Source organism: Salvia splendens, chromosome 18, assembly GCF_004379255.2.
Source record: "Salvia splendens isolate huo1 chromosome 18, SspV2, whole genome shotgun sequence".
Taxonomy (NCBI): Eukaryota; Viridiplantae; Streptophyta; class Magnoliopsida; order Lamiales; family Lamiaceae; genus Salvia; species Salvia splendens.
Window position 1 is genome coordinate 2,214,805 of NC_056049.1, and position 16,829 is coordinate 2,231,633.

General features: G+C 38.6%; 1 protein-coding gene and 1 pseudogene across 3 annotated transcripts; both read right to left on the reverse strand.

Annotated features, from left to right (window-relative positions):
• Positions 1-370: 370 nt before the first annotated feature.
• On the reverse strand, positions 371-4,010 carry LOC121777864 (annotated as a pseudogene).
• Positions 4,011-4,920: 910 nt separating this feature from the next.
• Positions 4,921-7,723, reverse strand: LOC121777997. 3 transcript variants are annotated; one of them, XR_006045571.1, is made up of 4 exons: positions 7,536-7,723; positions 7,364-7,457; positions 5,281-6,035; positions 4,921-5,196 (listed from the first exon to the last, which is right to left on the reverse strand). XR_006045571.1 is itself a non-coding variant. In XM_042175357.1 (2 exons), exons 1-2 carry the CDS (start codon positions 7,437-7,439, stop codon positions 5,677-5,679), a joined length of 435 nt encoding a protein of 144 aa, XP_042031291.1. In that variant the 5' UTR covers positions 7,440-7,723; the 3' UTR covers positions 5,487-5,676. The 3 variants fall into 3 exon arrangements, 1 of the variants encoding a protein (XP_042031291.1); XR_006045572.1 differs by having other exon boundaries at positions 4,922-5,196; positions 5,281-5,430; positions 5,683-6,035; positions 7,364-7,723; XM_042175357.1 differs by lacking the exon at positions 4,921-5,196 and having other exon boundaries at positions 5,487-6,035; positions 7,364-7,723.
• Between the last annotated feature and the right edge of the window lie 9,106 nt (positions 7,724-16,829).

The following is a 16,829-nucleotide window of genomic DNA, read 5'->3' on the forward strand; positions in this document are numbered from 1 at the left end:
ATTACACTCACATTCTATTATAAAACTATATAAAAATGAGACATATATTCTACTCACTTTTCCGTACCCACTTTCTTTTACAATTAAATCAACACCGAAGTCAAAATGAGATTTTAAATCCAATCATCTAAAACATCAAAACGAGTACAATTTCATAAACTATATAATGGAAATTAACTATTGCATGAAATGAACAATACATCCGAAATCTTTGAACATCTCAACAAAAAAGCCCTTTTGTGTTCCTCCATCCTCAACAATTTGGTCTACAATAACTCCAAATTAAAAGAGCTGATTTTTATTACACATATTGAAAACAAATATATTTCTATACCCGAAAGGGGCGATCATGCTATTTTTGACTCTGACTCTAGGGGATATTTAGGCTGTCCAAACGGCCAGGAGGGGGCGTCCGCGCCCTCCTGCTCCCCTCCCCCCACGATCCGCCACTGGGCACCTTGGAGTGCAACTTGTTGTGCGACCGGAACAACCAAGTACAACTATAGGTACAACGCAGTATAGTCTTCAAGAGACGATACTTCAACCACACAAACATTACAGGCACACTTCCGAAGAAGGCCAAGAGCAGCGTCATCGCCACCCACCCGTGCTCGAAAAACAGCAGGCACGAGCAGAAGGCCGAGTAGGAACTCCTCGTCCGAGTAGCGCCCTTAGGAACTCCTCGTCCGAGTAGCGCGAAGTCAGAATGGAGAGGAACATGAGCATCGAGGTGAGCGAGGAAAGCGTCGCCACCGCCTCCGACAGAGGGAAGACCACGAACATCCTCTCGTTAATGAGGATCGGGACGCCGCTGTTGTTGTATCCGCCGGGGACGGTGAAAGCCGTCGTGAACACCACGGTCGCGATCAGCATAGTCACCATCATGCACGATTTCGCGGTTTGCTTCATGAATTTCTCCCCTTCCGCTCGCATGCCTTTGTGCTCGGCCACGAATAATTCGTGAGGCGTTTGCCCTTTCCTGTTCTTCTTTCGTCGGAACGCGGGCCGCACGAGCTTCTCGACCTCCTGAGAATTTTTTATATTTTCATGTCACGTCTCGTATCTTTCGATATAAAGTGAAAGACTGACAGTATCGCATTTCGTACCTTGAACCACAGAACTTCCCGTTGCATCTGCCAAGCGGCCCCGGGAAGAGTGTCGAGTTGATTTTGAGTAGCCAATTTCCCCGCCAAGTGCAATATGTTGTTACCGTCATTATCTACATATGTTGCTAGCAAATCTTGTTGGTTTCTGGGGATTACAAGAGATACAACCGGGCGTAATACAACCCAAAGAAAGAATACAAAAGGAGAAACTGAACTGAATGAAATTACAATTGAAAATCGAAACAACTAAACCAGTATGATAGCCGAGTCGAGGAGGCCTCTTCCCGCAAGACGAGATACGCCCCGGTAGTGCTCTCGGTTTGGCGTGTCGTCCCCAAAGGTAAAACAGCTACGTCTCTTTTGATGCAGCACCGCAATCAGTAGAGCTCCGGCGAACGGGATGGAGGAGAGGGCAGAGCTTTCGACAGAAAACAATGCAGAGAGGGAGAGAGCTTATGATGCAGAGAATGCTTGTGAAGTATTGTGTTCTAATGCAGTGGTATGGCTAGCCTATTTATAGGCCAAGCCACCATGCAGGGTCAACCAAGCCATTGAAGGCTCATCATGGCAGATTCGTAACCGTCGTCGGTTACAGGCGTGTGGCAAAAGTGTGCCTTTCGCGTGTGGAGCGTGTGGATTTCTTATGTGGCAGCCGTGACTGTGCCTTGCTTGACGATGTGTCAAGCCACTTAGACTGCTGACTCGGCGGTGGTCTAAAAAGAATAGTTTGGGCCAATCACCAAGCCCAAAGACCAATTGCCAAGATCCAAGTCCAAGATCGGGATCGGGCCCGAGGCCCGCGACCGCGGGCACGGGCACGGGCTCGGGCTCGGGTGGGTGGGCGGGCGGCGGCGCGCGTGTGCGCGCGTGTGGGCTCTTTCACCCATCTTGGTCCACTATAATTATTAAGTAACATAAAGGCACTTAATTTAAGCACATTAAAAGATGTGTTAATCCTCCAATGTGGGATAATTAACACTAGTTAATTATTCCCTAAGCTCCAACTCCAAGCTTTAATTAAAAGCTAATTATGCCCAACTTTAATCCACTATTTCTCACTCACCGGAAATCGGATTTGAGAAAGTGAATATACTACATTTATCTACGTAAAATGTAGATCGACGCTATATCATTTAATTTCACAAAATTAAATGTCTCGTCACATTTATTATTTGGTCAAAATCATTGACCGGGCATATTGTACACCATGATTTCTACAAATCTTTGGTACCGCCCAGCTCATAGATCAAGTTGAACACTTTGACGTAGCGATGCCGAACTGCAACATGAAATATGCTATGCATGTCCTTGTTTATTTTGTGTAGTAAATTATGGTCATTGTTGAATAGCTCCACCAAGAAGGCGTCGTTTCCCGACTCTGCCGCTATAAAAAATAATTTCGATGAATCTACCACTTCACTGTTTTCTGACTCGGTATCTGTTGACTCAGTAGGAGCTATTGTTGTTTCAGCATGTGTTGACTCAATAACTTCTACTATTTCATTATTTATTGGCTCAGTAGGAATTACTACTGCTGACTCAGCTTGAGCCGTGTTAAGGACGTTTCCCTTAACAAGCACCGGCGGCGAGTTTCGCTCGGCGGTGGAGATAAATTTCCGGCGGCCAATAGGCTCGGCGGACGATTGCAGAGTTTCTGTGCGCGGGAGTCGCTCCCGTCGGGCAGATAACTCGGCGATTGATAGAATACTCCGGCGTCCAATTAGGATCGGCGGAGGGAATCCAAAATTAGGATTGGAAAACACACGTTATATTTGGGAGAGAAAATATTTCATTAATTGATTGAATGAATAAAAAAGATAACAGTCTATCCTATTTATAATGCTACTGACTTAATGAACAAGAAAACAAAGATATAGAAAAAGATATGCTAAATCCCTATAATATCTAAACTAATAGAGGTTCGTATCAACTCCCCCACGGTTAAAATCCACCTTGTCCTCAAGGTGGGAACCACGAAGCAAAAAGGAGAGTTGAAAGCAGAAGCTTCGGCGAGGCAACTCCTCCTGGATCAAACACACACCGAACAGTTGACCGTCTCCCTTCTTCACTTCCATAAAAAATCAACAAAGGACGCCTAATTGGACGCCGGTCCTAATTTTGGATTCCCTCCGCCGATCCTAATTGGACGCCGGAGTATTCTATCAATCGCCGAGTTATCTGCCCGACGGGAGCGACTCCCGCGCACAGAAACTCTGCAATCGTCCGCCGAGCCTATTGGCCGCCGGAAATTTATCTCCACCGCCGAGCGAAACTCGCCGCCGGTGCTTGTTAAGGGAAAAATTCCTTGCCAAATCGAAAAGCTTGTCCACGCCTCCCAGAATGCCCAAGCATGGCATGTCATTACTCGGAGGGATCAACCTTGCATCTTTGTCGAGCGATGTTGATCGATGATTCATACTTGGAACATCACCGACATTCAAATCCACATTGACACAAGCAATTACGGGCAATTCGGTGTAAGCACCATCTCCTTTCTTGCCCAAACAATTTCCAACAACATTTTGGGATGACACTTGAACAACATTGAGTGAGGCGATTATCTTCTCCACTTCACCAATAGAACCATCCTCCTCTTTATCTTCTAGCAATGTCTCCTCATTTTCACCAATCTTCTCATCAGATACCCCAACGAGCACTTGCGGTGGCTCATTGTCGTTCTTGACAATCCCTTTGTTCTTGAGGAACTCTCCAGGGGACTCGTTGTTTGGAACATCAAGAGGAGCGTCGGTAATGTCATTGGGAACATCATCACCAAATACTATCGTGGGAGTATTATCAGTTTTCTCTTCGGCTAAATTCTCATCTTGAATGTTCTCCTCAAACTCATCCCCATCATCCGCATAACAGAGAATGCGTTGTTTACACACATGTCTCATCACCCATTTCTTGGGACAGTGCCAGCAGAGACCCAACCTGGACCGTTCTGACTTCTCCGCCTGGGAGACCCGTATTAGAGGCAGGCGTGGCTGCTCCGGAGTTTGACTGGTCACACGTGCGGTCTGACTGTACAGGTCTCGCATTGGCTTTTCGGTGGAGTAGCGGGGCTGGTGGGAGGCGGGCTGGACTCGCGCTCTCACCTCCTCCCAAGGGCGAGGTCGGTCCCAGCACGTCTCCGAGCGTCGGGGCCGGTCAACGGTCGGGTAGCCGCGATCCTGCTGTTGCGCCGGTGGGTCCCAACAGGTAGGTCGGCGCTTGGGCGGTGATGGCGAGTACATATCTAGCTCGTAGGATGAAGAATGTTGATATGCAGTGGTCCGACGGGTGCATGGTGGGTCCCAGCAAGTGGGCTGTCTCCGACGGGTGCAGGGTGGGTCCCAGCAAGTGGGCTGTCGGGTGTGGCAGGGGTAAAACGGCTGCACGGGTTGAGGGAAATTGTATTTACGATGGCAATAGCCGGCGTAGTCGTATGACATGTCGACGGACTGAATCGTGGTTGTGGTAGAAATGGTGGTGATTTATTTGGGGATATGGATGAACGCAGACGGAGGATGCTGAGCTCTCAATGAAAGCACCAGTTGTTAAGGACCTAAATCCCTAACGATCCGATAAAACGGACAATAACGAGATAAAGATAATCCGGCGCCCGTGAGGGTCGGCGGAGATAAAGATCTGGGCGGCTGTGTGCTGGTTCCAACCCGTCGGGCAACGGCTACAGATCAGATATACGTTCCGGCTGTGCGCGGAAACCTTCCGTCGGGCAGCAGGTAGCGTAGGGAATTATGGATTCAAAGTATAACTCGAGGCATTTGGCCAAAATAATATATTCATTGAGGAATGAATAAAAAAGATAACAGTCTATCCTATTTATAATGCTACTGACTTAATGAACAAGAAAACAAAGATATAGAAAAAGATATGCTAAATCCCTATAATATCTAAACTAATAGAGGTTCGTATCAAGCCGCTGCTTCAGCATGTGTTGAATCAGTAACTCCGTCTCCTTCAGTATTTATTGCTGCCTCAATATCATCTCGTTCATATGTAAGTGCATCCCACAAGCAAGCAAATAATTCAGAGGCATCACACTTATTAATGTCGTCGGTCTTTGACATCTTCGTGTAGCTCCGTACTAAAAATATTAGGTAAGTCATGTAAAAAAATCGAAAATAAAAAAAATAATTAGATGTACGTTATTTAATCCTAAAATACTAACCATTTGTTATAATCTTGTCCCAAAGTCCTTGGCTTTTGTCACATGATAATGCTAATGGATTACGAGCAAGCACTTGTAACGGTGTTTCGCCATTGATGTCTCTAGTCACAGCTAAGATTTTGTCTTCGCGCACAAGCTTTACAGCCACATCTAATTGACACACACATTATACAATATATATTAGAAAAAGGAACTGCCTATGATCGTCTTTCAAGATCATACAATTTGTGTAATCTATTGCCATATGTCAATCATCGAAGAATATAATACTACCACTGTCCCGCAAAGTTTGTTGTTACACTTTGATCCAACATGGATTTTATGAATGTAATAGAAAGTGGGCTGAAAAGGTTAGTGAAATGTGAATCATACTTTCATATTTATAATAAATGTGAATCATACTTTCATATATAGTGGCCAAACCCCATTTTCACCCTTAATATTTGCTAAATTTCGATCTCTTTCCAACATCAGTTTAGCAATTTCAGAGTGGCCAGCTGCTGCAGCAAAGCATAGTGCAGTGCACCCTTTCAGGTTCTGAGCTGCCACGTCTTCTGTTTCCATCATTTGCAATAAATTTTTGAGGAAATATTCATGGCCCTCGACGGCAGCTATGTGCAGTGCGATTTCACCTCCCTCTGTTATAGGGGTTTTGATCAAGTTTTCAATTTTGATCAAAAGCTCTCGAGCAGCATTCCAATCGCCCTTCAATGCAACTCTGTATAGCGCCATGTCGTCCCGCTGTCTCTTTCCGCCTACTCAAATGTCCGGGAATGCTTCGTTAGATTGCTCGATTTAAAAGATGCTAGTGGAATTTGAAATAGAATTAGACAAAAATACATAGATAATTTCTCTTGAATACTTAATGCCAATAATTATTTTAACAAAAATATGGAGTATTATAAAATGTTACTCCTTCCATGCGGATTTATATGTCTATAACTCCGCACGAAATTTAAGAATTGTGAAAGAAAGTGGATTTAAAATTAGTGAAATGTAGATCTGATATTATATATGAATTTATAAGTAAGAATACTAAAAGTGAAATTGATCATTTAATGGTGAATATCAAAATGAAAGTAGAAAATGTTTAATGAAGTTATTATATATACTCTCTCAGTCACGTATCAAGTGAGGCACACTTTGGGCACAAGATTTAAGAAAAATGATGTTTAGTGCGTTAAAGTAAAGTAAAGTAAAGTAAAGTAAAGTAAAGTAAAGTAAAGTAGAGTAGATAGATGTTAAAGAATAAAGTAAGAGAGTTTAAAAAGTGTTGATTTTTGAAAAAAAAAATTGCATCACATTATTTGAGACGTTTCGAAATGAAATGCAAATTACTTACACTAGTTCAACCAAAAAATTTCTTGAACAAAATGCATTAATATAAGAATCTCATGGAATAAAAATTATAAAAGATCTAATGAATGCATATAAGCATAAGAATTTAACAAAGAAAAAACTAATAAGTTAGATCAAAATGTATTAATAAAACAACCTCCTAATAAAGTTTCAGTTAGTTTATGCCTCAAATACTGAACAACAATACTCCCTATACGATAAAAATAGAAACTTTTTTAATTTTATTTCTTCCATAAAATTACTTCACTTATATTTTTCATAATTTTTTTTCTAATAAAGTGGGCTTATTCTCCATTAAATATATTTCAATAATTTTTTCTTTTTATCTTTTTCTTTTATTTAATTATGCATTAAAATCATATTATCTGAGTATTTTTATGAGGAGGAATTATTGAATATTATCGTCTGCTGACTCCGGGAATTCCACTAGAAAACGTCAATTCATTGACAATATATGACGTGGGGAAGATGTCGTCATACATAGTCTTATCATAGTCCACTTTCCATGTCTCTTTCAAAAATAATTCTACTACAATAAATAATTTTCACTTTCAAAATAAAATTATTTTTATTCCCTTCTCGCCATAGTCTTGAATACTTTGGTTTGAGTTGTTCAATTAATAATTGAATTATTTCCTATTTTGATAAATTTAACGCATATAATCATGAATGGAGATAATATAAATCTTTTGTTAATTAAATTCGTGTGCAAGTAAAAACTTACGACAAGGTGACGACGAATAACCATTTTGATTCACATCTGTCTCATCACTCTCATGTTTTGAGAAAAAAATCCCCATGGAATGTGAACTTCCGATCTACACAAATATAAGGAAATATTAAATCTCACACACACACACACACCTCAAATTAAAGAACAATTAATGCTTCAATACCTAACTATATTTCAAGAAGAAAACATTAGAAATTAGGTACCACCTCTGAAAAAGTGTGTGTGTGTGTGTGTGTGTGTGTGTGTGTGTGTGTGTGTGTGTGTGTGTGTGTGTGTGTGTGTGTGTGTGTGTGTGTGTGTGTGTGTGTGTGAGAGAGAGAGACAGGTGTTTGCATTTGGGAAGAAAGTTGAATGATTATTGTTGAATATATATAAGTGTAATAAAAAGGAATATATATATAAGTGTAATAAAAAGGGGGTGTTCTGAAATAAGCTGAAATCTCCTTGTAGTTTCCTACCTTTTGTCGACATTTTCATTATTCCACAACAAGTGGTAGCAAAAAAGAAGTGGCTATTAAAATTTATAAAATTAAATACTCCTTGCGTTCCATTCCATAATAGTAGAGTCATTTTGATAAGTTTCATATTAGTAGAGTAAGTAACACATTTGTTATCATGTACTCCCTTCGTTCCATATTAATTGAGTCATTTTTCTATTTCAGAAAGTTCTAATTAAGTTAATTGAGTGATTTTTATTTTTTGGCAAAAAGTAATTCTCATGTTTACTTTGTTCTCTCTTCATCTCTCTTACTTTATTTTCTCTTACTTTTCTCACCATCCATTTAACACATTATTCTTAAACTTTGTACCAAAAAGAAATGTCTCTATTAACATAGAATGACGGGAGTACTTTTTTTCGTCTCTACTTTTCCACTCTCCTACTTTATGGAGTATTTATTTATTTAATATATTACACACATTTTTCTTAATCTTCGTGTTGGAAAGAACGTCTCCACTACTTTTGGGACTTGAAGTGAAAGACTACTTTTGACATTTTTGACTCCTTCAAGGGTAATAAATTTAAAATAGACTACTTTTATCATTTTAATCATGTCTCATAAAAAATACATTCTATTTTTGATATTTTGTTTCTCTATCAATAAGGTGCGCCTCATATTTTACTAACAATTTCAATTTATTTTTCATTCTTTTTGTCTCCTACTTTATCAGTTATGCATTAAAACTATCATCTAAAAATATGCTATTTTTATGAGACGAGGGGGGTGTTTTTTAAAATGATTGAAACTTTTCTTAAATAAGCCAGAAGATTATTTGTCACTAAAAATAAACACTTCAAAAAACTTAAATAAAATATCTATAATATATAAATTTAAGAAATTCAATTTTAGATAGTTGAAGTCATCCAACGATAGTACTAAAATGTAGCAATTCATTTTTATAGATAATGAACTTTCTTACCCAAAACAAAATAATGACATATTGTAAAGAAGATAAAAGATCGATCCCATAAAAAATAAAAAGATTGGAAGAAACATACTCCTTACTTTATTTTTTTTTAACTCACAAAATAATATTGTCCATATTGAATATGAAATAATAGAATGGCCTCTGCCTCATAACATATGAAACATTTTATTTTTCAGTACGAGATTTTGTGTAATATTATTTTATGGGTTAATAGAGACAATAAAGTAAAAGAAAGAAAAAAAAAAGTTAAAATAATATTATTTCTATTTTGAGCTAACCTATAAAAAATGTTTCATTTTGAATATAACATATCAACCATTTAAAAGATGAAAAGGCCACGTTTTTATGCAAATATTTATCACTCTACTCTAATCCCACTACAGGTCATGAGTGCCAGCCTCTGTCTGGTCCACTACAACAATAATTCTACATGAAAGTCAAGAAAATTATGATTAGAATACTTTAGGAATTCAAATTCGACTCATATTCGATTCTAATTTTACTAGGTCGGATTGAAAGGATAGTTCTATCTACTTGACAAAATATACGCATGTATTGAATCATCTAGTGATAATAATTAATATCCAAGCTAAATTTTTATGTTCGAGGACATCGTAATGTTGAGTGTAGATATTACATTAATTTTAATAGGCTCACATTATTTTTCGGTTCTGGATCCACCACTGACATAAATATAAGTGTTAATATTAGAACTATCATGTTCTTTTTGAAAATCGGATGAATAACATTAGATTCACAATAATATACAGCAAAAAGTTTTAATGTTGACGCCAGTTATATCAGTTTGACCCTCTATTAAACTACATCTTTCCTTATGTAAAAGAAACCAAAAATTAGTCTCTTTGTCTCATGTTAAGGAAGACACTTTTTTTAGCATGAGAATTATTCAAAATAGTAGTAATATTAAGTGAGTTAATAGTGAGACTAAAATATATGTAGTTGAAGAGAATAAAATATGTTATAGATAAAATAAGCAAAACTAAAATGATTAATATTTAGCAAAAGAGAAAATGAATCATGATTTATCTTGGGAGGTAAAAAAAAAGAATTGGAATGGATTATGGATGAAGTGTAATTTACAAACCAATAGCATACCTAAATATAGTGATGGTTTTTTATTCTCCACTTGTTTTTGTTATGTTTTCAGCGAACTCCTATTATGTGTGTTGAATACTCCTATTCCACATCAAAAATAATTTTAAATAATTATTTCTCTTTTGTATAAGTAAGAGTGTCTCGAATCTCTCGTATATTTTTAAAGAGAAATGTCTTGCCAATAAACCTGTACTTTATCGTCATATCTCACTTCTAAATTATTAAAAAAAATTGACTAAATATTACTCCTATCCTCTCATTTTAAGTGATAAAATTTTCTTTATGAATGTGTCTCATTCTGATTGGCACAATTTAAAAATAAATTCATCCTTCTCTATTTTATTCTCTATTCGCTCCATTCGTAAAATAAAATTACATAAAATTTCGTAGCAGAAATACTCCATCTAAAGTCAGACTAGGCAAATGTTGAGATATTTTAGACTATTAAAATTATGTTTATTTATTGGGAACATAAGTAAATTTTGATAACTACTCCCTCTTTCCCTCAAATTATGTCACGACCGGACACGAGTTTTAAGAAATGTAATGAAAAGTATGTTAAAAAAGTTGGTAAGATGTGGGTCTTACTTTTAAAATATTAGTTTTATAATAAAATGTGAGTAAGAATAAGTTAATAGAATATGAGGTCCATTATAAAAAATGGTAGAAAGTGAAAAGTGATAAATTTTATGAGACATGACGGAAATGGAAAAGTGTGGCAAAATTTCAAGGATGGAGGGAGTAGGCCATTTTCTAAAGTAAACCAATAGTAATTTCCGACATGGGCATCTGGTAAAGATTTTGTCAACCGAAAGTGGTGGGTATGATACGAACCTATATTATATTTATTTAGTTTAGATATTATAGGGATTTAGCAAATCTTTTCCATATCTTAGTTTTCTTATTCAATAAGTTAGGGTAGTATTCTAGTATTATAAATAGGAGAGCTTGTTATCATATTTAATCATCCATCAACAAATATATTATTTTGGCCAAATGCCTCGAGTTATGCTTTGAATCCATAATTCCCTACGCTATCTGCTGCCCGACGGAAGGTCTCCGCGCACAGCCGGAACGTAAATCTGATCTGTAGCCGTTGCCCGACGGGTTGGAACCCGCGCACAGCCGCCCAGATCTTTATCTCCGCCGACCCTCACGGGCGCCGGATTATCTTTATCTCGTTATTGTCCGTTTTATCGGATCGTTAGGGATTAAGTCCTTAACAACTGGTGCTTTCATTGAGAGCTCAGCATCCTCCGTCTGCGTTCATCCATATCCCCAAATAAATCACCACCATTTCTACCACAACCACGATTCAGTCCGTCGACATGTCATACGACTACGCCAGCTATTGCCATCGTAAATACAATTTCCCTCAACTCGTGCAGCCGTTTCACCCTTGCCACACCAGACAGCCCACTTGCTGGGACCCACCATGGACCCGTCGGACCACTGCATATCAACATTCTTCATCCTACGAGCTAGATATGTACTCGCCATCACCGCCCAAGCGCCGACCTACCTGTTGGGACCCACCGGCGCAACAGCAGGACCGCGGCTACCCGACCGTTGACCGGCCCCGACGCTCGGAGACGTGCTGGGACCGACCTCGCCCTCGGGAGGAGGTGAGAGCGCGAGTCCAGCCCGCCTCCCACCAGCCCCGCTACTCCACCGAAAAGCCAATGCGAGACCTGTACAGTCAGCCCGCACGTGTGACCAGTCAAACTCCGGAGCAGCCACGCCTGCCTCTAATACGGGTCTCCCAGGCGGAGAAGTCAGAACGGTCCAGGTTGGGTCTCTGCTGGCACTGTCCCGAGAAATGGGTGATGAGACATGTGTGTAAACAACGCATTCTCTGTTATGCGGATGATGGGGATGAGTTTGAGGAGAACATTCAAGATGAGAATTTAGCCGAAGAGAAAACTGATAATACTCCCACGATAGTATTCGGTGATGATGTTCCCAATAACATTACCGACGCTCCTCTTGATGTTCCAAACAACGAGTCCCCTGGAGAGTTCCTCAAGAACAAAGGGATTGTCAAGAACGACAATGAGCCACCGCAAGTGCTCGTTGGGGTATCTGATGAGAAGATTGGTGAAAATGAGGAGACATTGCTAGAAGATAAAGAGGAGGATGGTTCTATTGGTGAAGTGGAGAAGATAATCGCCTCACTCAATGTTGTTCAAGTGTCATCCCAAAATGTTGTTGGAAATTGTTTGGGCAAGAAAGGAGATGGTGCTTACACCGAATTGCCCGTAATTGCTTGTGTCAATGTGGATTTGAATGTCGGTGATGTTCCAAGTATGAATCATCGATCAACATCGCTCGACAAAGATGCAAGGTTGATCCCTCCGAGTAATGACATGCCATGCTTGGGCATTCTGGGAGGCGTGGACAAGCTTTTCGATTTGGCAAGGAATTTTTCCGCCAAAGTTGGGTCTCCTTTGTTGATTTTTTATGGAAGTGAAGAAGGGAGACGTTCAACTGTTCGGTGTGTGTTTGATCCAGGAGGAGTTGCCTCGCCGAAGCTTCTGCTTTCAACTCTCCTTTTTGCTTCGTGGTTCCCACCTTGAGGACAAGATGAATTTTAACCGTGGGGGAGTTGATACGAACCTATATTATTATTATTTAGTTTAGTTATTATTATTATTATTTAGTTTAGATATTATAGGGATTTAGCATATCTCTTTCTATATCTTTGTTTTCTTGTTCATTAAGTCAGTAGCATTATAAATAGGATAGACTGTTATCTTTTTTAATCATTCAATGAAATACAATATTATTTTGGCCAAGTCCACTTGTGATTCTTTGAATCCCTAATTCCTTACGCTACCTGCTGCCCGACGGAAGGTCTCCGCGCACAGCCGGAACGTATATCTGATCTGTAGCCGTTGCCAGATCTTTATCTCCGCTGACCCTCACGGGCGCCGGATTATCTTTATCTCGTTATTGTCCGTTTTATCGGATCGTTAGGGATTAAGTCCTTAACAACTTTGTTAAGGACCTAAATCCCTAACGATCCGATAAAACGGACAATAACGAGATAAAGATAATCCGGCGCCCGTGAGGGTCGGCGGAGATAAAGATCTGGGCGGCTGTGCGCGGGTTCCAACCCGTCGGGCAACGGCTACAGATCAGATTTACGTTCCGGCTGTGCGCGGAGACCTTCCGTCGGGCAGCAGATAGCGTAGGGAATTATGGATTCAAAGCATAACTCGAGGCATTTGGCCAAAATAATATATTTGTTGATGGATGATTAAATATGATAACAAGCTCTCCTATTTATAATACTAGAATACTACCCTAACTTATTGAATAAGAAAACTAAGATATGGAAAAGATTTGCTAAATCCCTATAATATCTAAACTAAATAAATATAATATAGGTTCGTATCAACTCCCCCACGGTTAAAATCCACCTTGTCCTCAAGGTGGGAACCACGAAGCTACGAAGAGTTGAAAGAAGCAGCTTTGGCGATTTATCTCCTCCTGGATCAAATGCCCACCGAATAGTTGGGCGTCTCCCTTCATCATTTCCACCCAAAATCACCAATAGAGAACCGTGTTGGGTATAAGATATGGTGGACACCCCCGCCACATTGTTGTCACGACAATTCAACGCTGAAATGAAAAGTTTTGCCACACCTCCATGAATGCTCAAACACGGCGTGGTTGGGCCGGCTGGTAGGGACGCAATGGCTGTGTGGCCTGAGGGACGTCGTATTGACGACGACGATAGCCGACGTAGTCGTATGACATGTCGACGGACTGAAGCGTGGCTGTGGTGGATGATGATCGTCTGACTTCGACGCGGCCCGCAGGAATCCTTCCCGTCGGGCGTTGCAGAAGGAGAGTTGTCCGGCGGCTAGAGCTCGACGGACAGGCGGGACTCGGCAACCAAAGCTGTTGCTGTGCGCGGAATGTTTTCCGTCGGGCAGCGGTGTAGCTTCGGTTCGAGATGGTGGGAGGGTGAGATCACGATGAAAGCACCAGTTGTTAAGGACTTAATCCCTAACGATCCGATAAAACGGACAATAACGAGATAAAGATAATCCGGCGTCCGTGAGGGTCGGCGGAGATAAAGATCTGGGCGGCTGTGCGCGGGTTCCAACCCGTCGGGCAACGGCTACAGATCAGATTTACGTTCCGGCTGTGCGCGGAGACCTTCCGTCGGGCAGCAGATAGCGTAGGGAATTATGGATTCAAAGCATAACTCGAGGCATTTGGCCAAAATAATATATTTGTTGATGGATGATTAAATATGATAACAAGCTCTCCTATTTATAATACTAGAATACTACCCTAACTTATTGAATAAGAAAACTAAGATATGGAAAAGATTTGCTAAATCCCTATAATATCTAAACTAAATAAATATAATATAGGTTCGTATCAGGGTACCACAATAGGATATTTTCGAGAGTAGTAGTACTAATTTCTTTTGTCAAATATCAATAGTGGTTTTCATTTATTCTGATATTGTCCTGGTGATTTAAATTCTTAATTTACTAATTAATAAAAAAATAGGAGTATTAAAAATTATGTTGCACTCTATTTTCGATAGTAGTGCTTTCTTTTTTCAAATATCAATACTGGTTTTCATTTATTCTGATATTGTCGTGGTGATTTAATTCTCAGTTTACTACGTATAATTAATAAAAAAAACGTAGGAGTATTAAAAACTTTGTTACTTTATTGTCATGGAGTATCTCGCTACATGATTTGGGTGTCTATAACTAAGCAATACATTTAATTTAATTTCTTTGAAAGGCTATCATATTTCGATATTTCATTTGAGTGTCCACAATTGAGCAACACATTTAATTTAATTTCTTTGAGAGGCTATATGTTCCAAGAAATGTGTGGTTTCTAGTTTTTCAATCAATAAATATATATGGAGCCAAAGTAATATTAATATATTATTGCCGACCAATCCAATCAACTTTAACAAAGAGGCCAAGGTTTTTCCAATGAGGAAGGAGGGAGGAAATGAGCTAGGAAGTGAACGATGATTTGAAGTAGAAAATACAGATTTTAATTCTTAATTTTTTGGCCCCAAGAATTGCTGTGAAACTGTTTTTTATATAAGATGAGCAAAATCTTCAAACCGTGTTAAATGGTGAAATAGAAATAAAAGCTAAAAATAAGAAATTAACTTTACCACAAGCAAAGCAGCTTGGGACTCGATCCAACTTAGGTTCATCATTAAAGTGGGTGGTTGGGTTCTTTCTAAGTTTTTAGATTCAGCCTAGTATAAGCCCGCTTAGTAAGTGGGCTGGATAGCACAAAAAATTATTTTAATACTCCCTCTGTCCTTAAAGAGGATGAACTTTGGATTCAGCACGAGTTTTAATACATTATTGATAAAATAAGAGAGATAGATAGAAAAAGTTTTTTAAGTATTGTTAGTGGAGAATGTGTCTCACCTTATTAGAGAGAAGAGAGTTTCTAAAATTGAATGTTCATACTCTTTGGGGACGGACGAAAAATGAAATAGTGCATATTCTTCAGTGACGGACGGAGCACTTTATTTTAAAAAAGGTCATATATTTTTAATTTTTTTTATTAATAAAAAATAATTATATTTAGAAAATTAAATTATTTATAGAATTCTTTATCTTGTCTTATGCCCCCTTCATCCCATAGAAATAGGTCATATTTCATTTTTCGTCCGTCACATAAAAATAGGTCATATCCATTTATGGTAACCTTTTTTTCTCTTTTACTTTATCATTTATGGTCCCACCACCTACTACACAATTTCAACTATTTTTTCTTCTTCTCTCTTACTTTACCAATTACACGTTAAAACTCGTGTTAACCCTAAATGGTCTATTTCTATGGAACGGAGGGAGTAGTTAATATATTTACTGGATAATTTTTAAATAGTACTCCCTCCGTCCCAGAAGAATATACACTCTTTCCTTTTTAGTTCGTTCCACAAGTATATGCACTTTCTAGTTTTGGAAAGTCGTTTCTATCTAATGAGCTGAGGTTCATTCTCCACTAACAATACTTTAATTACTTTTTATATCTACTTCTCTTTTACTTTACTAATTTTACATTAAAACTCGTGTCGTCCCCAAAGAATAATTCTTTGGGGACGGAGGGAATAGTATTATTTACTACCTCCGTTCCACTTAAGATGACACGTTTTCCTTTTTAATTTGTCCCAACTAAGATGACACATTTCCTTTTTTATGGAAACTTTCTCTTTCCAATTAATATAGCAAATCACTTTTTTCTACCCTATTAAAATATTCATCTTTATTTCTCTCTCTATTTTAATACTTCCATCAACTTTTTTTCTCTCCAATTAAATACATTAACTAATAACTCCTAAAATCCCGTGCCGACTAAAGAATGTGTCATCTTAGCTGAGACGGGGGAATAAAATAAATATTTACATTCAAATTTATCATTTTGCAATTATTTTTAATAAAATTCAAATGTGTGGGCAATGGTAAGAAATTAAAATATTACAAATGTAAGGATAAATGTAAAGAATTACTCCCTCAGTCCCATATAGTCTTGTTTTTCCAATTCCATCTGCCGCACAATAAAAATCATATTTCTTTTTTACTATAAATGGTATTTATGCCCCACATTTCACCAATTGTTTCATGTACGTTTTATTATAAAATTAATATATATAAGTGAGACGCATAATCCACTAACTTATTCAACCCAATTTTCTTTGCAGTTCTTAAAACCCGAGCCCAAATCAAATAAGACTCTTATTGTGGTACAAATGGAGTATTAAATAGAATCCGTAATTGTGGCTCTTATTTGGGCCTGACATAGGATGAGTCGTTCGTGGGTTGGGGCGGATTTCCTTTACATTTCGGATCGTTTGATGTTAGAATGTCGCAAATTTCAATTTCCATTAAGGCCTTATAAACACATGACT